Below are 22,707 nucleotides of genomic sequence, written 5' to 3' on the forward strand. Positions count from 1 at the left end.
GGCACAGTTTTTCTCCACAAATTAATGGGATTTCTAGGAAAAAGGAAGGGGAAAAAAATGCAAATGCAACACGTTTGGTTCATTCTTTACTCGCAAAAAACTGGATGAAATATTTACAGTCCGAGGATGACTTAAGAAAATATCTATAAAATCATTACTATACATGTGAAACAGCACATTTCATACACTCAATCAGAAAAAACGGATTACACCAAATGTTTCTGAACACATCCTAACCTGTTCTTTTTCTTTAAGAAAAGGTAATTCAAAAACTAATGGAAAATAAGATTACTCTGATGCTTAGGAACAAGTTAAAAAAAAAAGCACAACAACATCCTCTCAGATAGAGACAGTCAGAGGCCGTTCACCTCCCACAGCAGGATCTCATTAAAAGCCACAGAGAAAAGAGCAGCTCCCGATGGAGAGAAGCAACACGTCTGGAGTGAGTCACTGTGCTGCAAAAAGTCTTGAAACCTGCCGCTGTTTATTTTGATCAGCTTCAGCACGCATTCTGGTGAGAAAAATGCAATCAGAACCTCAGAGTAACTTTGATAAACACCTTTATTTCTTTTTTTATGATAAAAAAAAAAACATACCTCTGGAACCTATGGCTATGAGTTGACTCTTTGAGGACAGGCTCATGCATGTGGCCCAGTGAGGCAGGGCAATCTTTTTAATTATCTGTGAAGAATGAGATGTTTAATGTCAGCCTGCTCTGCTTTCATGTGTTCTCAGGCTTTGCCTTTGAACTTCCTCCCACACTGATATGATAAGTTGATACGGTTGTCAAAATCACCCACCCAGGCATAAATGTGTGCGATTGGTACCTTGAGCTCCATAATTTTATCATACGTGTGCCCTGGTGTGGACATAATATCAGCTGGAAAAGATTTCAGCTCATTTCAATGTGAGTCTGGATAATGGGGTTGGGGGACAGTGAAAATCAAAGTGGAGACATATTTGCAGATGTGCGTGATCGTGAGTGCAATCACAATCATAACAGTGTGGGAACAGGAAGGCAGAAGGGCGACGCAAACCTGTTTTTTCACCAGGCTGTAAAAGGACAGCTCTTTCTCCGCTGCGTAGCCTGTGTAGATCACCAGACTGTGGTCGCTGGGGCAGAAAGCAGCTAAGCTGGGTGGGAGGCTGTCATCCTTTAAAACAATTAGATGCAAAACAATCAGATTAGCTCGATCAGGGGTGTGAAACTCATTTTAGTTCAGGGGCAAAACAGACCAGCTTCAGCTAAGGTGGGCCACAGTTTTGTGCCCTGGTTTGTGCTTCCATGTATAAATGAGATATAAATTACTTAATACAGTATGCAAGTATATCAGTCCCTGCAGGATATTCACTTAAATTTACCTGATTTGGGAAATTTCGTGTAATAATTTCAGGAAAATTTGAAAGATTTCTGTAAGAGAGAGCAAATATTGTGAATTTTAATTTAATTTTTGTATTTGGAGGGGATGAGATACCTACAACTGAATTAAATGGCAATTTAGATTTAATGTTTCATGTTTTACTTTTTACTTTCTTGAGAGGGCCAAATTTGAAGCTCTAAAGTGCCGGATTTGGTCCCCGTGCCTTGAGTTTGACACATGTGAGCTAGATCATAAATCTTTCTCTCTCCTTAAGTTTGTTTGTAGAACACACATCTGTGTTCCAAGTTGCAAAATATATGAATAACACTTGGTTCAGTCACTGTCCCAAATGATGTGAACGGTCACTGATAACAAAATGTAGAACTTATATTACTATATATATCACTAACTCCACCTACTTTGTTGTAAAATGTAAAAAGTTTGATGAAAATATTTTTTTTCTTAATAACGGACATTGCTCTTTTACTATTTCAATTAATTGCTAATACGTAATTAATAGTAATTGGTTTGTCTGTTAACTCAAGTGATAAAAATCTGTTTCTTTTTTCCTTCTGAGAAATCTTTCATAAATGTTCTTAAATGGCATAAAGCATAGGCAGTACCACAGAGTGGGGTGGGGCGGGAAATGTCAGCCAGTCGAGCAGATCACACTTTTCTTTCAGCCAATCCGCCGCCCACACACTGACGCGCCTGTCAGAACCAGCAGCCAACCACATTTCGTTTCCTTCGACTCCAAAGTTTTTACACTGCAGATCACAGGGGGAGATAAAGAACTAAAGGTGACGGAACACAAAGAAAAGACGTCATCGCTTCACTTTCCTCTGACCTCTTCATTCACACACTGGATTGTAGTCACTGTTGCTCTTTTGTGGTCACTGAATACACGCAGCGTTGCTCCGTTCACTGGGCTGCTGACGGCCACCAGTCCATTATTCCCAGCTGAAAGGATCACGTGACCTGTCGGCAGCCAGAAACAGTCTCTTACTCCAACCAGGTGAATGATGGCTTCATTCTTTCAATAGACCTGTTGTGTTTCAGGTCTGAGAGAGTTGTTATAGAGCATGTGTGTCAAACTCAAGGCCTGGGGGCCAAATTCGGCCCTTCGGAGCATGCAACTCGGCCCTCAGGAGAAATTAAAAATTTGCAGGGGCCCAGTTTTCCCAGTCCCGGCTGTTGAAAAAACATTCAAAATTCTTACAAAATCCTTAATTAAATAGAAATTGGTCACAAATCCAAGAAATTTAAAGTAAAGATCCTGTTGGAACTGATATTTATCACTTAATGCTTGGATATTGTCAGTTTCTTACATATTTAGTATTTTATGTATACGTAGAACTGTAAACTATAAGCCACAATAATGTTGAAATTAATTGTTTTCCCACAAAAAATCTGTGGCCCACTTGAGATTAAACTGCTCCGTATTTGGCCCCTGAACTAAAATGAGTTTGAGAGCCCTGTTATACTCTCACCAGTAGACGAGTACTGGATGGAAGAGACTGATGTGTGATGTGGCTGCAGCTTCATCTCCATCTCAGTTGAGGCGAGACTGAAGATCCTCAGGGTGCCGTCACTGTATCCTGCAGCCACACGTGCATCGTCTTTATTGGAGCAGGGGCTCCAGCACACACACGCACAGGCCTGACACACAGAAACACACAGATATGACGTGCACGCAACGGTCGCCGGTGGAAGGTTGAAATAAAAACTGACAAATTCATTTAAATGCTAACTTTAGCTGTGTTCTTCTATACCTGGGTGAGCACCTGGAACTGGACCACCAGCTCATAGCTGATGGTTGACCACACGCGCACGCTGCCGTCCTCGCTGCACGTTGCAAAGTGGCTCTCATCAGAGCTGAACACCACGTCATTGACCTGAGCAGAGGAGAAGTGCTTTTGACCTTTAAAAACTGTTCTTCAGATGAGAAATCTGAAATCTATTACTCTGAAACTGCTCCAGCTTTGCCATTTCAATACCTGGTGTTTGTTGGAACTAATGCTAGTCGTTGTGTCCTTGGACAAGGCCCTTTCCCCACATTGCCTCGTATGAATGGGTATGAATTGTGCATGAATGTTGGTGGTGGTCAGAGGGGCCGTAGGCGCGAAATGGCAGCCACGCTTCTGTCAGTCTGCTCCAGGGCAGCTGTGGCTACATTGTAGCTCACTACCACCGGTTTGACTGTGTGAGTGACTGATGTGAATGAATAATGGTTTCTGTTTCTGAGTCTCCTTGAAAAAAGCGCTATAGAAATCCAAGCCATTATTATCATTGTTATTAGTCCATACAGAAGTGTTTTTAATGCCAATCAAAACAATACCAGTTTTACATTTAAACTGAAATAAAAAAAATACTTAAAAATCAATCAATCAATCAATCAATAAGTAATAAATTAAGACTTAGAAAACCCAACCCAAAGCAAAAAAATGCAGGAACTGCTGTCTTTAATCATTTTATTTAATAAAATATCACTTCCTGCTGCTGAGCTTCCTTTAAGATCATTAATCTATTAGAAATAGCAGCTTTTCACATTCTAGCATTTGTACCGATCAGTGGATGCCGTATAATCATGGAATTCTCCTAAAACGATAGTGACATGTGGAAAAGGAGATGGGAGGCTGAAACACCAAAAGTACAGCAAAATTGCTCTTTGATTGAAGAGTTACAAGCTACTGAACCCTTGTCATAAGATTGCCTGCCTTTGGAACTCACCCTGACCTTCAAGTGGCCTACAGTGGATGTGCAGCAGATATATCATCATGAAAAAAACACTCAAGGGAAAATTACAGCACTTTAGAGCTTTCAAAGATTGCCGCCAAAGTGACAATCAGTGCCTATCTATCTCCCACTGAGTCCAGGTGGAATCATACAGCTCACTAGGCCTTCTTTCTCACACATGAGCTGCTACGATTTAAGTTGAATATCGGTGCTTTTTCCAACCAAATAATATTCACACAATCCAACACGTTGTTTATTCTTTGGCCTTTTTGCTTTACCGCAATCGGCTACACAGAAACAAATGAAGCCAAAAAAACAAAAAAGGAAAAACTACGTTTGAGTCAAAAACACTACAGACCATTTCACTGAAATAGAAGCAATGAAATATGATGATTGTATTTGCATCATGTATTGTCTGATTATGTCTGCTGTGTTTGTATTTTTCACAATACCGTCACTGTGTATTGTCATATTGTTGTGTCTGCTTCTACCCACTACACCATGGGACTACGAATAGCAATTAGCGTTTAGCTAAATCCGGTGTATTTACAACTTCGGCTATACATTAATACACACTGTCCCACCTAAATAAATAAATAAATAAAAATAAGCAAATTTAATAAATTTCTCCAAATCTCGTATCCGTACCTCTGTCTTGTGCCCGCTGACCAGTCTGATACTGCTGTTGTCCCACCAGTTGATGTACCAGAGTGTTCCTGCAGTGGTGCCGACAATTCCCATGTCCATTGTGTTATCAAACGCTGCACTCACTATCGTCCCATCGAGCATTATCTCGTGCTCCATCAGCACCGTCGTCAAACTTATGGAGACAGCAAGAAACCCAAAATTATAAAGTTGATAAAGCATAATGTACACTTTGGGAATGTTTAGAATGCGTTTAAATTCTATAGCGAATGTATTTCCATGGGAATAGTGTCAGTTCCATAAAAGCAATACCAGGGTGAGAATAAATCAACAGCAGATTATGGGATATGGTCAGGAGGAAGAGAAATCATTAGAATGAGCTACAGACCTGTCATCTATTTTGCTGACATTTTCTTTGGGCCTCATGCACTGCACAGCTTCGACCTCCCACAGTCTCAACCAGCGGGAGTTGCTGCCAGTCAAAAGACGATTCCCTTTGCACAGCAGCGCTCCTATACAAAGAAACCCCTTAAGTCCAGTTACCACCTATGGAAGCTCTGAATAAATATCCCATCAGCAGAAAGGTCTGTGAACTAAAGTGGATAGAATATCAAGTGTCTGTCTGTACCGATCTCTCCGCTGTCAGCCTCCCACGTCATCAGACATTGTTGTTGGTTGGTGTCCCAGGCACAAACATGCCCTCGATTAGTGCCGGTGAACAGAAAGTTGTCCATGTGGTAGCTCAGGGATGTCAGCTCTACTTTACCAACATCTGCTGGTGTGTCCACCCTCTGGACCTAAAGCAACAAAAAACAAAATAATTAAGGTAGAGTAAATTATGGGCTAAAGTTCTAAGTGGTTTACCTTAAGGTCTACATCACTGCCCTGCGTGTGAATCCAGCAGAAATAAAGCCCCTGGCTGCCCACGCAGGCCATTTGGCTCGCCGCTGAAGGACTAAAGGCAGAGTCGTGAATCGGTCCCGACATGCGCTCACTCCACAACAGCTGCATGTTCTTTCTGCTCCATAGGGCAACATCGGGGTCTAAGAAATCTCCTACACAGGAAAGGCTTGAGTCATTTTGGGAGCCAGCATTAAAAAACAGGACACAGGAAAAAAAAGAAAATCTAATTTGAATTCAAATGACTGACCGACTGAGAGGAGGAAACGGTCATCTCGAGAAAAGGACAGACTCTGCACTGCCCCCTTGTGGTACGGGATAGTGTAGCAACAAGTTCCAGTCGGGATGTCCCAAAGGCAGATGATGTTTGTGGTATCGTTAGCGCTGCCTGCTGCTGATGCCATAGTCTAAACACAGGATAAAAACACTTCTGAAGCCAATAATGTACAATACTGTATCCAAAGCACATTCTGTTACCTTTACCTTCAAATCTAAAGACAATTTTGGTAACACTTTACTTGAAGTTTTATACATGAATAAGGTGTGATGAATGTGTCATTAAGTGTTGTTTGCTAAATTATGACACCTTTGGAGCTATGTTGGCATTTTTTGTGTTAGGTGGAGGGTTCTAGTGGGGTTAGGGTAACAAATGACACTTAATGACAGCCTTCATCACACCTTATTCATGCTAACGACAGGTGTCCTGTCATAATAATGACATCGTAATATCAGCCTTATGTATAAAACTTCAAGTAAAGTGTTACCGATAATTTGCACCTTGTGTGTTCTCAACACATTACAAAATGTGCACATTAGTTTGGTAAAGATGACAGCTCCTGATTTTAGAACAAGTTGTTTTTTTAAATTCTACTACTTAAGATTTGTTTGTCATGTATTAATGAAAAGACTGAAGAACGCACCTTAGCATCATTTGTAAGAGCCAAACAGGATATCTCCTCCCTGTGACCCAGTAGGTGTTTCTGACTCCCTGAGTGGAGGTACTCCACCACGATCACACAGCCACAGGTATAAGCAAACAAACCTGCAGCAGACACAGTGTTTTAAATACTCACATGTATAAGATGATATAATACAATAAGATCATAACTTTATTAAAAAGTAAACTGCAATAACATATACTCCGGATGATCTTTAATGTACCACCGAAGTACCTGGATTAGTTCGAACCTTGATCAGGACTCCACACCATGTTGCCACGCCCATTTCCATTGTAGCCAATCACAGCTTTCAGCTTCAGGCCTTCTTCGTGTGCTTGTGTAGGCGCGGCCGTCTGAAGCGGAGAACAAAAACAGGCAGGGCTTCAAACTCAACCCTCATGTTCAGTGATTTATTGCTGAAATAATGTCTTACCACTTGTACCTGGTCAAAGGAGGAGGTTTTAAAATGAGGGATGAAGTGCCGGTAACAATCTGGACGTACCGGATTCTTTTGCTTGAATCCAACTGAAACACAAGCACAATTCACCATTGACTAGTAACCATGTTTGTCTTAAAAAGGGATTCAGCTATTCATCCTGTCACAGTGATTATTATGGTGATTATATGAAAGAAAAAAAGATGAAAAGGTCAATTACTTTAAATGATATTTGTTTAAAATGATCAAATTTCTTAATACATTTACATTAAATCTTTTTGGGAAACCCTTCAAATTAAAATAGTTTTTTTTTTTTCTTCAAGTTTTTTTTAAAATTTTTTAAGTTTTTAACCAAATCCTAAAATCTATATTTTTCAAACAAAAGTCACAGATAGCTGCTGAGTTGTTACCAGAGTCCACAGGATTGGATTTTAAAGGTGATATATCGAGCAGATCTGTCACTTTGAGGAAGGAAACTGGAGCTCTGGGCTCACAAGATGAACCTGGATTTGGGTTTGGGGACGAAACTGTTTTGACAGAAGAACCTAAAGCTGAGAGAACCAGACAAAAAACCAACAGTGTAAGTGAAAATAAATAACTGCATTTAAAATGACCATCATTAACAGCTAAACAACTTGAATTGTTAAGGATATGAAAAGGTAAAAATGTGACATAACATGATAAATCAAACCCAACACAGATGCTGTACCTCCCTGGGTAACCTGATCAATAGCTTTGCTGAGCAGCTGTGGCGGGGACGAGTTTGGGAGTGGCGCCGTCTGTCGAGGCATCCAATCGCACAGCTGAACTACCTTTGTGTGACTGTCTGTTTGAAACGTTACAGGTGTGTATTCAATGAATTCAGCACAAAAAGCAGAATTTTAGAGGACTAAAATTACCATCTTTAGGAGGTGACAGGAGGCTTCCTCTCAGTTGTGAACTACGGGAGAAGACAGTTATTTGCCAAACGTGCATAATGTCCCAGGTGTGACATGCTTATTTAGTTAGAGTTCGGTTCTTACAAAGTGCCAGTCACTAAGTCGGCTGGGTTGCCCAAAAAGTCCCACAGAAAGATGGCATCGCCCACTGTAACTACACCTGATTGTTCAGGCAGGAAGCGCACCTGACGGATGGTTTGACTGTGTCCTATAAACATCTGGGGAAGAAAAAGATGAAAAAAAATTAAATGGGATGCTTGAACACATTTATAAATAAAAAAAAACTATGTTTTCAAAAATACTGGTGAATATTTTCATACAACCTGTGAGTTCACATGAAGCTGCATGCTATAGTCCCACACTTTGAGCGTGTTATTTCCGGCTGTAAGCAAGAATCGACTGTCCTCACTGACAGCCAGACATGAACAATGCAGCTTGTGCACATTTGACACCTGACGGCAAAAATCACAGAATTAAAAATGTTAAGAATGCTTCCAAACTGTTGAAATTACTTTGGTAGACCACACAAACATTTTCTAAGTCACATTATTGAAGACACCATGATGAGTCAATACAGTCGGCAGCATTACCTCTCTAATTAGACGGCCTGTCTTGGTGCTAACCCAGATAATCTTGTTAGCGGATGTGGCAACAAGCAAGTGTTCAGTAGAGGCAGGAGCAAAGCAGACCTTAAGAGCCGAGTCCAGCTGGGTGCTCTGAAGGTCCAATATACTGACATCTACACGCAGCAACTACACAGATATAACGTGATCAGATGTAGAGATTAATTTGATGAGGACATGATGCAGTCATAAATTAAATTATTACAGACATAATGGTATTAGAAACTGTTATAATTATATACAGAATATATAAAATATCATTATTATTTTCCCTAAATATCCACCAGAATACCTCGTTCAAAGATCTGGCATCACAGATGGTCACAATGTACTGCGAGGGACCAACAAAAGCCAGACACCGGCTGTCACTGCTAACTGTAATAGCATCTGGAGCATGCTCGCTTCCTCGGGCCACTGCATTACCTGGTGAAATGGGTAAAAACAAATTGAAACAATTCGTTAACAGCTGCCTCACATGAAATTGGAACATGGAGAATAAAACTAGTCAGCTATAATAATTAAAAAAAATCTCATACCAATAATGGGTTTAAATCTTAGCAAAGTTAGTGTTGTGTATAAGGGAGCTTTTATACAGAAACGTCAAATATAAGCAAAGGAAAGGCATAGTTAAAAAAATCTTAATAAAATAAATCATTAAATGAAATTAAACGAAACGCTTAATAAAAGTGGAATAATGTTTGTGGGGTTCAGAACAATCCTTTAGAATCTTCAAGGTACTGTATGTCCACTACTTACCAAGTACCCTGATTACATTGTAATTGTCCTCAGATGAGTTATGGAGTAGCAAAGAACCCTGGGAGTCTGCGCTGTACATGAACTCTCCATCTGGAGAGAACGCGAGACCCACAACTTCACCTCGAAGCTGCCTGTGAAAAAAGAAAAAGAAAAACCATGCACTGCTCACCCTCTTTCAGTAGTGACCAAAGAATTCCTGGTTTCTGTGTCACATACAGACCTACTCAGCTTTGAGATGCTTACCTCAGCTCAGCCAGCAGTTTGGCACTGGAAATGTCAAAGATGCGGATGATTCCAGAACTAAAACCACAAGAGAAAATCTGCTGACTGGGATGGAAGGCCACAGATGAGGGAGTGTCTTCAGATGCAAAATCATACAACTAGAGAAGAGACAGGCAGGTGTCAGGAATATGTGGAGAAATGTGTAGCGCCAGGATAATAAAAAATAAATAAATAAATGAAAACAAACAGTGTTCATCTAATAAATGTAGTTTAACGACCAACTTTAATGCAGGTTCTGAAATGAACTCAAATTTATGTTTACAAGAACAATCTAAAATGTTTCAAAATCATCCAAACTATTTTTCTTTGTAGTTTAATTTTATTTTAACATGTGCAAATGCATTTATCAAATATTTGAAAAAAAAAAAGAAGAAAAAAACAGGTTTTCTTCAAATGTGGCACTGACTGACCTGATGCAAAGAATCCATATCCCAAATACAAATTGTACCATCAGAGGAGGCGGTGGAAAGATGGCGGCGAGTTTTATCTACACTGAAGCTAAGCACCGTGTCTGTGTGCGACCTCATCAGTGTGTTGTAACCCTGGCTGCCCACATCTAGGAAGCCAAGGTTACCTGTAGAGGTGGCTGACAGCACCTGCATGCTGTCAAACGACACAGACACCACACTGACAGGGCCCTCGTGCTCTGCAATTAAAAACAAACAAACAAAGCCAACATTTTCAGTATATTTGCATGAAACACCTCAGAGAAGAAAACAGACAAACACTCCCTACTGTAATAATGACATTTGTGATTTAAAATCTACATCAACTAATGCATAAAGCATAACTGACTGTTGGCGTCTTTGTGCTTTACACAAGACAAATGTTGCATCAGGGTCAGGCACGGCTGCACTTACCAGCCTCCAGGAAGACAGAAGAAAAATCAAGAGGCCACAGCCGCAGGAAGCCATCTTCAGATCCTGTGGCACAGAACGACGAGGAGATGCTGATGCAGTTGATAGAAATGCCTGGACCTTTGGGTAGGACACAAGAAAAAAATGTTTTTAACACACACCACTGTAGATTCAATTATGATTTTGATTATTACACTCAACAATTAAAAAACAATCCAGGAAAAACTCTAACTATATATATATATATATATAACACTTTTTTCCTACAATCATACATGTTTTATTTGCTAAATAAATCAAATTTTATTCACCCCCCTCACCCTGGGAAACTCTACATCAGCTCCTTATCAAAAAAGCTCAGCAGAGGATGTACTTCCTGCGGCAGCTGAAGAAGTTCAGTCTGCCAACAAAGATGATGGTGAACTTCTACAGCTCCATCATCCAGTCCATCCTCTGCTCCTCCATCACCATCTGGTACGCTGCAGCTACGGCCAAGGACAAGGCCAGACTGCAGCGTATCATCCACTCTGCAGAGAAGGTCATCGGCTGCAATCTGCCCTCCCTCCAGGACCTGTACGCCTCCAGGATTTTGAGGCGTGCAGGAAAGATTGTGGCCGACCCCTCCCACCCCGGTCATAAACTGTTTCAATCTCTCCCTTCTGGAAGAAGGTTTCAGTCCATCAAGACCAGAACCTCCAGATACAAAAACAGCTTCTTTCCCTCTGCCACCATCCACATGAACACCCCCCCCCCACCCCCCACCCGATCACTACCTCCATGATGACATTATCTGCTGCACTGTATATATATATATATATTTATATTTATCCTATTTATTCTTTATTCTCTATATATCCTTTATTTATCCCTCATCCTTTATATTTATCATTATTAATATTATTATTATTGTTGCTGGGTTGTTCTTTGTTTTTTGTTGTTGTTTGTTTTGTGCACCAACTACCAAGACAAATTCCTTGTACTGTCCTTTAAACTGTACATGGCCATTAAAAACATTTCTGATTCTGATTCTGAAATTTCCTCGATATAGGATCTACAAAGAATAAAGCTTGGTACACACAAGCAAAAAACAATTATTAATACTAACTTTAAGTTGTTTGGTGCATGCGCATGCAAGCTCCTCCGCACAGCCCCTCCTAAAGTTAAAGTAAAGCTAGCCTGCAGGCTAACACTAGCAGTATTGAAACATAGCAGGAGAAATGCAGCAAAAACGCTTGGTAAACAAGCAAGGCAGGGCAAGTCAAATTCTCTTATATGGGAACACTTTGGGTTTGATGATGAAGACCTAGAGCAAAGACACATCACATGCAGGAATTGCTCTGTTTTGTGCAAAAGTGATCATACTTGATTATAGTGTTTGAAGGATTTTATGTACAGTGTGCTTAAAGAATATATTTTACATTGTTTTGCACAAAAAATAAATAACTTTTTGGTTGACAAATAATCATTTGACTAATTATGATTTCAAATATGACTAAAATAATTGTGATTATTATTTTTTCTATAATCGAGCAGCCCTACATGGCATGATTAAAGGGATTCTACACTAGTGTTCTCTCGCTAAGGTGTCAATAAATTACTATGTGTGAGTCACACCCACCAGTGTTGAAAGTCAATTTCTCCCTGCGGTCAGCATGCTGTTGCTGTGCAGGAAGCAACCGCCTCACGTTTTTAATAACTACTCTGCTGTAGTCGATCTCAAAGATATGGCCACTCCGGCTGCTGGCGAACCTACAAGGAAACAGTCGTTGATAGAATTTCGATAGGTATTTATGTCCGGAGTCAGGACTAAGTGAATCAAGAAGGCCTCAGGGAAGCGCTTGCTAACTCACAGGGTCCGATCATCAACATACAGGTCTGGAGAAAGGCCCTCCTCAAAGGCCACATCACTGAAGTCCATTGAATGGTATTCACCCAGATTGACGGGACAGGATCGCAGCGTCCCATTTCGGACTCGCCACAGACGAATGTTGTCACGACCGCAAGACACAATCCTGAATTCAGCACATCACAAGAAATAACTTATTCATTTTTCTATTCAGTATCACCATCTCACAGTCACATTCTTTCTTGAAAAGGCAAAGCCAGTACAGCAACAGATAGAAGATCTTTACAAAGACTTAGTTCCATCTACGCCCACCTGTGTGCAACACAACACAACATTAAGTAATGTGACTAAAATACTACCCTGAGGGCCCCTGCTGCGTGCACCCTTAGAAAGCTAGCGGCTGCACTATTATTGACAACCATTAAACACACGTGGTCAATGATTCAGGTCCATTAGAACCCATTTAGAAAGAAAGGCATTAGTATGTATGAAGAGAAAAAAAATCCATCATCATTCCAGCAACAGTGAATGAAATCGAAACAATAAACCATTTTTAAAGGTCCCATATCATGAATTTTTCACCCATCTCCATTTGTTCTAAGAACCCCAAAAACATAGTATTTGAGGTTTATTTTCCCAAACTTGCCTTTTTTCCAAAGTTTTTCCAAGAGACTTCCTGAGCAACGGGCTGTTTGGTTCCTGCTTATGCATATTCATGAGTGGGCGTGTCTATAGAGGCTGACTTGCCTGCATGCCTTGCTCTGATTGAGATCAGTGATCACCAAAGCGATTTTCTTTTGCTATCCACACAGTTGTTAATGTTTTCAGCCAAAAAAAACTGTGCATTACAGTAAAACACACGGATATTTAAGAGGCTATTGTTATTGTGAGTCCGTCTCAGCGCTTCAGGGTGTGTGTTTATCCAGCAGCAGCAATCAGCTGTTTCAATCTTCAAACCGGAGTGTTAAGCTAATTCACTTTCTTCTCCGCCTCTGCTCTTCTAACTACAGGAATAGTGCCCACTGCTCCTCAGGGAGGGGTTAAATTTTGTGTATGTAGCTTTACATATATGACAATAAAGTATAAAATATATTCCTTTTTCACTAGAATGGCAGGTTACACAGAAGTGCCTGAACACATGTCACTGCGCCAATGCGCCAAACCACAAGATGCGCTGGAAACCACAACAGCGGAGTACACCTCAGCATGAACAAATAGTGCATACACTACAGTGTATGTTCACTGTGGAGGCACGGCACCGGCAGCAGGCACTTCCTGGAGGGGGCGGTTCAGACTCTCTTGACATCACAAGAGTTTTAGGCGGAGGAACCGCTCGTTTTTCAGAAGAGGGCAGAGCAGTTGCTCAGAGAGCAGGATTAGTGAGGATTGCTCAGAGATGCAGGAAGGAAGCCTTTGGGGGTGTTTTTGATAAGGAATTAACATTGTAACAAGGTTAAAAGCTCAAAAAGTTGATTTGCATCATATAGGACCTTTAAAGAAAAAGGAAATATGAAGACAACTGATTATTTTCCAGAACATAAAAGTATTTAAACAGAAAAAGTCCCAAAAGTGACTGGACACTTTGATTAAGACACCAAACATGAACACTGAAATGAGTGCATATTAACATCAGCTTTGACAGAGACAAAAATCCCTCAAATATTATTTACAAATTATCTAAATAAAACCAATCACCTGGTATCGTCAAAAAAGGCAATCTTCATTGTGTGAATGTCTACGTCCGTGTGAGCTTTGGCCAAAACGGTCACATCCCCACCTTTAAAAAGGCCTGAGGTGTTCCACACCAGCACCATCTGTGAAAGGAGGCATTGGGAAGACACGCAAAACCATCAGCAGCAGCTTTATCTCTGATAAAAAGGCAGGTCAAAGCAGAGGAGCAACCAATAATTATAATTACAGGAATGAATCACTTTATGTATTCACAAGGACACACTTAGCATTTTTGTCATCTCAATTTAATACTGTGGGTTTGTCAGTGAGTTCATGGTAATTGCTTTCATGAATAGGATAAAGAAACAAGACAATGTGGGAGGACTGGTGGAGCTTACCGTTTTATTGTGGCGGTCTTTACCCACTCCACAGAGAATACTACCACTACTTGAAAGGCTTCAGAGAGATGAATATCAAAATCATTAAATGGGAATTAGGTATTTCTACCAAACATGTGGAGTGGTTAATGAATGAATATATCGGGTTACCTGAGACAAAATAAAGAGTGAATATGACCTGTGAACAAAGCAAGACAGGTTCCTTTGTGGTAGTCCCAAACACGCACCATACTGTGGTTCCCAGTCTGTGCTGAGGCCAGCAGTGTTGTGGTTCCATTAAAGGCCAAGGCTGAAACCTAAAAAAACAAAACATTTTCTCTAATAAAAATCATTCAACAACATATTATTTTAATTTGGTATAAAAAATACCAAATTAATTTGTCATGAAATGTGTGTCATCTTCTGCCACCTTGTCACTGTGACCAATGAAGAATCTCTGCTCGTTCGTGTTGATCTTCATTGAGACAATGATAGCATGACATGGATAAACCACTGCATCACCTGCTTTGGTCCACAGGGCCTGCAGAGCAAGAAGTTACAGCTGCCGTTACCCCATAATAGTATTCATCAGTCATTATCAGACACTAGTATAGCTTAGCATAAGCATGAGAATCACTTCACTTTGAGCATACACATTTACTGGTGCCTCCTCCAAAGCCAATGATTCCCTTGAGCCTGAGAATTGGGTCTGGGAGCAGTTTCTGAAGAGGAGAGCAGAAGAAAAAGTAGCACAAGTTTCATATTTAGTTCATTTTTTGTATATATCAATACATTGCCCTTTAACCATGTGGAAAATAAGTCAGATTTAAATGACAAATCCACAACATTAGACAAGAACAGGCGGGAGTGATTTATGAAGGGAATATTTTTACTATGCACCGATTAAGAAATTGTAGCCAATCCAACTCCTGTTGAAATCATGTTATTGACAAGTTATGATACATAAAAAAGCTACATAATGAAGGATAAACGCTCTTTTACGCCCATGTTCTTACCTGCCGTTTCAAGGACTTGGATGATGGATAAGACCCAGGCTGAAGGACAGGATCACACAAAAACTTGATGTGAAAAGATTGATTTTTCTTACATTTTTCAAGAAAAAGTCCAATATAATGAAGATCAATCACAAAAAGCCATAAAACATAACATGAAAAAATGTATTGAATCACCTCTTCCACATTTTTTTCAGCAGGTTTATCCTCAATACTCTTATGATGATGCACATACACATGAACTCCTGCACCGTCATCCTCACACGGGGGCGTGCACGTGAGCTGCTGTGACATAGAGCTCAGGGACTCCTGTTCATCATCTGAATGATGAATACAATTGTTCTGTTGCGCTGTCACGACACCAAGCTCTGGGATGTTTGCAACTATGGGTCTGCGTTCCTGGGGAAGCTAAAAAAAAAAAAAATGAAGTTTACTTTAAGAATATCTACAAAGCAGATGAGGGATGTCATGTATTAAAGAAAAAAAGTACATACAAAACGTTTCATGACACACACAAATACAATTAGTTATTGAAAATGTATTTTATGGCTGCATCTGAAACACATAATTCACTGAAGACTAAAGGAGTATTGTGTATTTTCATATCAGTTTTACAGCTTTGGCCTTTTCAGGATTTGTTTTTTGCATCCGGCTATGACGTGGGGCCCTTTACGACACCCAAAGTAAATGCACAGTATAGCTCAAAATATACACAAAAATACTCCTAAAAACAAGACATAATTACAGCAAAATACACATATCACTTCACAAATAAGACAAAAATCACAAAAATATGCAATACAACAAAAACGCACAGAACGACTCCAAAAACACACAAAATGACAACAATGTTTCATAAAATAACCAGTGTTTATTTTCTCATCTAAAGATTTGTCATTTTCATCGACTACAATTTTTAAACAATTTAGTAGGATAATAAAGCCACGATATTGTTTATTCCATTAATGCCGTTTATTGTCAACGGGTGAAAAAGATGTTGGATGAGCATGTACAGTGTCTGAAATATGCTTAAAAATGACTCAGCATGTTGGAAATAGATTCATCAATGTGTTCAAGTACCCCAAGGGATACACGTACCCCTGGTTGGGAAGCACTGATGTAGTCGACTAAAACTAAACTATAACTAAGTCCTGATGACTACATTTGGACAAAAACTAAGTTACATTTTAGTCAAAAGACTATGACTAAAACTAAATCAAAATTTGCAATCAGAATTAACTCTGCTCATCATCATAACACGCACGCGCGTGCCTGTTATGAAATAAAAATAATCAACAAAAGGAAAATTAAACATAGCCTATACAACAACGGCTATAACCATAACATAAACACTTCCCTACACATGGTTGGATTTGATTTTCTCCCGATTTCCTCACTGACATTGTCCGGGCGGACCATCCTTCACTGAGCGTCGTTTCCGGCCGGACAATAATAACGATTACACCTCTTCTTATGCGGTGTAATCGTTATTATTATTACAACAATATTATTATTACAATAATATAATTACACCGCATAAGAATGCGGTGTAATCGTTATTATTGTCCGGCTGGAAACGACGCTCAGTGAAGGATGGTCCGCCCGGACAATGTCGGGCAGAAATCAGGAGGGTTGGCAAGTATGTATTAAACACAAAAAACACTTTACATTTTAAGTGTTTATATATATGTATTGTCATTTCTAAGTTACATGTAAGTGTGATTTAAACAAGAATAGCTAAATAAATAAATCTATATATATAAAAGCTCACTGGTAAGTGCTGCTATTTGAGCTATTTTTAGAACAGGCCAGCGGGCGACTCATCTGGTCCTTACGGGCGACCTGGTGCCCGCGGGCACCGCGTTGGTGACCCCTGGTGTATAGTAACCATTAATGCAAAATATCATAAATTCATCAGCGGAAAAACTACAATATTGTCCATCGCTGCATGAGGTGGAATGTGACCTTTCACCTGTTCAGGTGTGGTGACCTGCTTGATGAGAGAAACCCGATCTTGGACTGCTTTGCTAAGAGTCACGATGGGGGGGTCGTCTTCAACAAGTCTCTGTTGAGTTATACCGGAAATGTCTACAGAAAATAAACCCAAAAAAGCTAATTATTCTTTGTTGGAAGTCAATCACAAATTAACATTCACAGTTTACTTTAAGTTCAAATGAAGCTGCAGTTTGATGAGATTAGTCAAATTAATGGCATTTACAAAACATGTTCAGCCAGAAAACAGTGCACAATGTGTTTCTATTTTGGACCAAGATCAGAATTAACAGGAGAGAAAAATATGATCATTACTACCTTCTTGCTGTGGAATGTATTTTTGAATAGAGTCAAAGGGCAACTTTGTTCCTTCTGATGGAAATCTATGAGAAAAGGAACAAAAAAGAACTCAATCCACATGTTCAAACAGATTATAAATAGTACCAGAGGGAAAAAATGTTTTTGTTAAGCAAATCCATACATTTCAATATAAATACTGTACATCACTATTTTTTATGCACTTGATACTGTCTTTCAAGTTCAATTAATTCAAGCAGGCCCTTTTATCTTTATTGATTAACTGCATTATCACCAGAACAATCCAATAAAGAAAGAAATATAATTAACTTGGCAATTCATGCAAACAGAACAGACAAAAGAAAAGGGACAGTATACAATAAGTACCAAGTAAACATACATATTAATAAATAATTGATAACTGGGGGCCTCGCATGTAACGTTAGATTTTTAAAAATAAACAAATGACTGAACAGTGTAAGTGCATAGGAAGGCTATTGGAAATTTGATCAGATTTGTTTGTAAATACAATTTCTAATATATAATAATACAATATGGTCTGATGCAATTTAGAATTTAGTTTAGTTATTTATAAGACTTTTATTTTGCTATGAGACAGCAAGCAACTAACTTGTTGAATGAGACACTGTCAGTAACCAAGCCGTGCATGTACAAACGCTTTCTCAGCGCTTCATATTTATATTTGGTATACAATGCTTCCATTAAAAATAATGCTCCATAATGAACTATGAAACCTATTTTTTCATATCATTGGTAATGAGTATAGGCCAGTGGGTGTGCACATCAAATTTGACATCATTTGGAGCCTGCGCAGTAGGGTCCGGCGGGAGGAGCCCTGGTAACAAGCCCCGCCCATTCAGCCTACTGCCCTGATGAGTTACGCAGCCCAGCTACGCCACAGACTTAAGTATCTTTCCCATTGGAAATTCTACCAACGTCTTGTTCAGATGATCAGATCATAGAGGTCAGTACTGTTCACAAAGAGAGCTACGCAAGATCCGAGGCTGTCAATCATCGTCATATGACGTCAAATCCCGTTTTTCAACCTCAAATATCTTATTTAAAACAAACTTCACAGAAAAATGTAGGGTGATAATAACTAATGAACACAGCAGAGTTTAGGTTTGGAAAAAAATTATGTAACGAGTATTTTAACTTTACAGTTTGACCAACAACCCATCTGTTGTCATTGAGGAGGCGGGGCTAATGAAATACTGCAGCCAGTCAGCAGGGGGAGCTCAAAAAAACAAAAAACATTACTTCCCGTGAGCGAGTGTCGTCCATTCTTTTTAGGCAGTGGCTATCCGTACGATTGCCTTATCATTATACCGACATTCTATCCGTACGCAGCGCCACTATTTGGCAAGTTTAGGTCACTTGCTCAGACTAAACCTTACACTAAACCTAACCCTAACCCTAAAAATTGTTGCAATATTGGGTTACAACCTAACCCTAAGAAGCTACGTACGTGTACTTCGTTAACCGTACCAAAAGCACCAGGGGTTGTCTGAACGGCAACCGTACAAATACTAGACACTTTCTCCTTTTTACAGTCTATAGTACAGGCTAGGAGACAGAGCACCATTACTAATAATGTCATTTAAACTCATTCCACATCATATCTGGTGAGATTGTACCTGATGTGATCATAAAAGTCATGCCAGGAGCTTCCTTTGGGCACTGGGAAAGACATTTCTCTGGGTATGGGACCAGTTCCTTGAGAAGAGGACATTCCCATCAGTTTTGCTTCATGAAAGGAAACTCCTGAGTAAAGAGAAAAAGCAGACGCAGAATTTATGATTTGGAACTATTTTGAATAATTCAAATCTGAAAAACTATGTAATTACATGTCTGAATGCCTTCACTATAACAGAACACAGTGAGTTGGTAGCTAAAGAATCCATGTTTTATCTTTTAATTCTTGCGTCTCACCTGGATTCAGCAGCAGGTCACTAGTAAACATGTTTTTCACTGACATGTTCGCGCAAAGTCGGATGCTTTTCAGATGACTATGGCAGCGGTTGGCATAAACAGAAAGCATATACTGCAGATCCAGCATCAAACAGGTCCAACGCACAGAGGAGGGGGCAGAACCTACTAAACCTGGAATAAAATACAATACAGACGAGTCCAGCTGCAGAAATGCTCTTAGACAATTAGTTTTATACAACAAAGCACATCACTGATGGATCGTTCTACCGTGTCGTGCTGATTTAGAGGTGTTGTCATAAACTGAATCCTTGGCAGCACCACAGAGGAAAGGGAACTGAAGCCATGTCGGTGTGGACTTGAACACTTTGAACATGTTGGAGAAGGAGATGCGGACCACCTGGCCCTCCTAAATAACACAGCACAGGAAGGAAAATATTTTAAAAACAACAGTTAAAATAATTGTTTGATTTAATCTTTAGAAAATTGCAATACAACATTTTCCAACAAGCTAAAACATTAGGAAAAAACCCTAATTGGTTTTATGTAATAAGCCATACCAGAACTAAAGAAGAAATCCACTAACGATAAGAAAGGAATAAAGGGAAATCTCAACTTGAATGCATTTTCGGGAGAACATAACGATAGTAATTTGCACTTTGTATGAACTGAACAACAAAAAGAAGGCCAAAGTAATTTGGAAAAACTCTAAATCAGGGGTGTCACACTCATTTAAGTTCAGGGGCCAAGTATGGAGCAGTTTGATCTCAAGTGGGACACAGATTTTATGCAGATAAACGAATAATTCCAACATTATTGTGGCATAGTTTGCATTTGTGCGTATACAGAAAAGACAAAATATACAAGACATCGACAATATCCAAGTAATAAGTGATAGATATCAGTCCCAACAAGATCTTTAATTTAAATTTCCTAGATTTGTGACCAAATTCTATTTATTTCAGTAAAATTGTATGTAATAATTCAAGGAAAATTAAGAGACTGTACAAAGTTTCAGGTTTTTTTTTTTCAACAGTTTAACATTTAAAATGTCTGGGAAAACTGTGAGCACCTGAAAACATTGCTGTTTCATTTACACAATGATTCATGTTTTCAATATGCTGAATTGGATATTTCAAAGGGACAAATTTGGCACCTCGGGCCTTAAGTTTGACACAAGTTCTCTAAATTATGACTTCTAAGACAGCAATACACAAACTTGTTGATTGACTTGTTATGTGGATGAATAATACCTCTGTAGCAACATCTAGATGGACAACAAAATATTTGCCAGGGGTGGGTCTGAAGAGTAGGTAGAAGAACCGTCCGGTGAGTCCGAGGGACTGGTTACTTTTTTTGGGAATGTGGATGAAGCTGTTGGCAGGAAGAGGACCAGAGATCCGAAACACTGGACACTTCAGGGTCTTGTCCTGGGGTGTATTTACAGAAAGTGAAGACATGATCAAAATTTAATATACTAAAACTCATCATCATTCAACAGTGAAAACAAGATTATATCCAAGTCATGTTTGTGGAAAATGTGGACAGAAACTGATTGAAATTCTTATTATTTTCCCCCTCCCCATTATACAATTGATTATAGAAAAGAATCATATGAGAAAGCCCTATGGAATGGAATGGATCATCCAAAAACTACCTGTAACAGCTTAATATCAGGTTTATTAGTGTTACTCAATAGGGCTTATGGCCAAAATGATAATCACAATTATTTTTGATCAACATTGTAATCACAATTATAATCAAAATTATCATCATCTTAAGGAAAAATCAGTGTGTTTACTGCACTACATTTAAACAAACAATATGTGTACAGTTTACAGAGCAAAATGAAGCATTAAAATTGAATTATAACCAAAGGTTAACTAAATAAATACACTATTACAGAGTGTGGAGCCCGTGTACTGAATGTAAATAATGCGGACGATCAGGCTATTTTAATTGTGGCAACCAAAATCGTGATCACGATTAAAATTCGATTAATTGTGCAGCCGTGTCTTTGTGAACCGTTACCGTGTATGTAGACACATCCCCTTCCTTTGCAGTCTTCTTCCACTCCTCCACTTTGACATGTTTGAATATATTAACGTAAGGATGCTGCCAGCCTAAACAACAGAGACAGGGAATGATAAAGTAAATGATGTCCTTTATCCATAATAATCATAACAAACCAGGGGATTTTGTCACGTTTGTTTTACCTTTGGAAGCCATGGAAAGTTGTGTCCCGGCCTGAAAAACATCCACTTGTCAAACGCTTCAGTCTGGGTTAGTGAACAAGTGGTGAAATAAAAGAAACAAAAACGTTCCTCTGAAGTATAAACAACAATAAAACTGTTTCACAACATTTTAGCCTCAAAGTTTGAGCGCCGGGTTTTAAAAATGAACTAGTGTAGCTTCAGCTGTTTCCCAGCAGCAGTGACGTTCTTCCCGCTACAGCCGCCGCTGCCGTGATAGCCTAGTTGCCAGGTTTAGCTGCAACTTTCCCGTTTTGCAACCTGCAAATCTCTGAATATTTTTTAGACTTAGCTGGTCACTGAGTCAATATATAGGACCTAGAGGTACAGTTTCCTTGTCATCCTAAAACAGGTTCTGATTGAGATATTCCCAGTTACAATGCAAATTAAATGCTATGATTTTAAACGCTAGAAACTCATCCAATCTGGCAATGCTCGCTGGTCAAGTGCAACGTCACAACGTTATTTTGGAGCGGGGAGTTATGGGGGATGAAGTTTAAAACAAGACATCAGACTCAGAATCATCTCGCAAAGCACCACATTTCCAAAATAAAGTTTAATGGAAAATACACTGCAACTCTTTTTTAAATTCTACTGTTCATAAAATACATATAAGTATTTACTTTTTTTTCTGGTTCATATAAAAACAGTTTAAACGAATCATTTTGACTATTTAAATGAGTAGCATTTTGCTCACAGGTCTACAAACTGCCTCAAAAGATGACTGCTAAATATTAATGACATTATACTATGCTGTTGTACAATAATACATATATTTTTTTCTTCAACATAAAATTGTTACTTTTGGATACCATCAAACACATTTTCATAATTCAC

The 22,707-nt window shown here is 39.2% G+C and overlaps 1 protein-coding gene across 2 annotated transcripts; it reads right to left on the reverse strand.

The window, feature by feature from the left end:
* Window positions 1–73: 73 nt before the first annotated feature.
* On the reverse strand, window positions 74–22,447 carry wdr90 (WD repeat domain 90). 2 transcript variants are annotated; one of them, XM_028475988.1, is made up of 43 exons: window positions 21,835–22,447; window positions 21,650–21,741; window positions 20,872–21,048; window positions 19,889–20,027; window positions 19,622–19,792; window positions 19,327–19,453; window positions 17,690–17,754; window positions 17,352–17,467; window positions 15,557–15,787; window positions 15,383–15,421; window positions 15,020–15,088; window positions 14,797–14,907; window positions 14,538–14,683; window positions 14,388–14,445; window positions 14,014–14,132; window positions 12,323–12,484; window positions 12,091–12,221; window positions 10,476–10,592; window positions 10,026–10,261; window positions 9,577–9,713; window positions 9,334–9,464; window positions 8,870–9,000; window positions 8,545–8,706; window positions 8,278–8,406; window positions 8,039–8,172; window positions 7,916–7,956; window positions 7,726–7,842; window positions 7,427–7,567; window positions 7,014–7,105; window positions 6,831–6,933; window positions 6,563–6,684; window positions 5,893–6,049; window positions 5,607–5,797; window positions 5,371–5,539; window positions 5,131–5,254; window positions 4,746–4,917; window positions 3,134–3,256; window positions 2,852–3,020; window positions 2,209–2,339; window positions 1,985–2,128; window positions 1,038–1,154; window positions 597–681; window positions 74–511 (listed from the first exon to the last, which is right to left on the reverse strand). In XM_028475988.1, exons 1-43 carry the CDS (start codon window positions 21,845–21,847, stop codon window positions 354–356), a joined length of 5,499 nt encoding a protein of 1,832 aa, XP_028331789.1. In that variant the 5' UTR covers window positions 21,848–22,447; the 3' UTR covers window positions 74–353. The 2 variants fall into 2 exon arrangements, with proteins under 2 accessions (XP_028331789.1, XP_028331790.1); XM_028475989.1 differs by having other exon boundaries at window positions 7,023–7,105; window positions 21,835–22,446.
* Window positions 22,448–22,707: the final 260 nt, after the last annotated feature.

The sequence above is a fragment of the Gouania willdenowi genome, chromosome 19 (genome assembly GCF_900634775.1).
Source record: "Gouania willdenowi chromosome 19, fGouWil2.1, whole genome shotgun sequence".
NCBI lineage: Eukaryota > Metazoa > Chordata > Actinopteri > Blenniiformes > Gobiesocidae > Gouania > Gouania willdenowi.

Coding starts and splice junctions, on each gene's coding strand:
- wdr90 (XM_028475988.1), bottom strand. Junction 12,222..12,322: donor TATGTTGATGATCGGACCCT/GTGAGTTAGCAA, acceptor GTTTCCTTGTAG/GTTCGCCAGCAGCCGGAGTG. Junction 2,129..2,208: donor TCCAGTGTGTGAATGAAGAG/GTCAGAGGAAAG, acceptor TGTGATCTGCAG/TGTAAAAACTTTGGAGTCGA.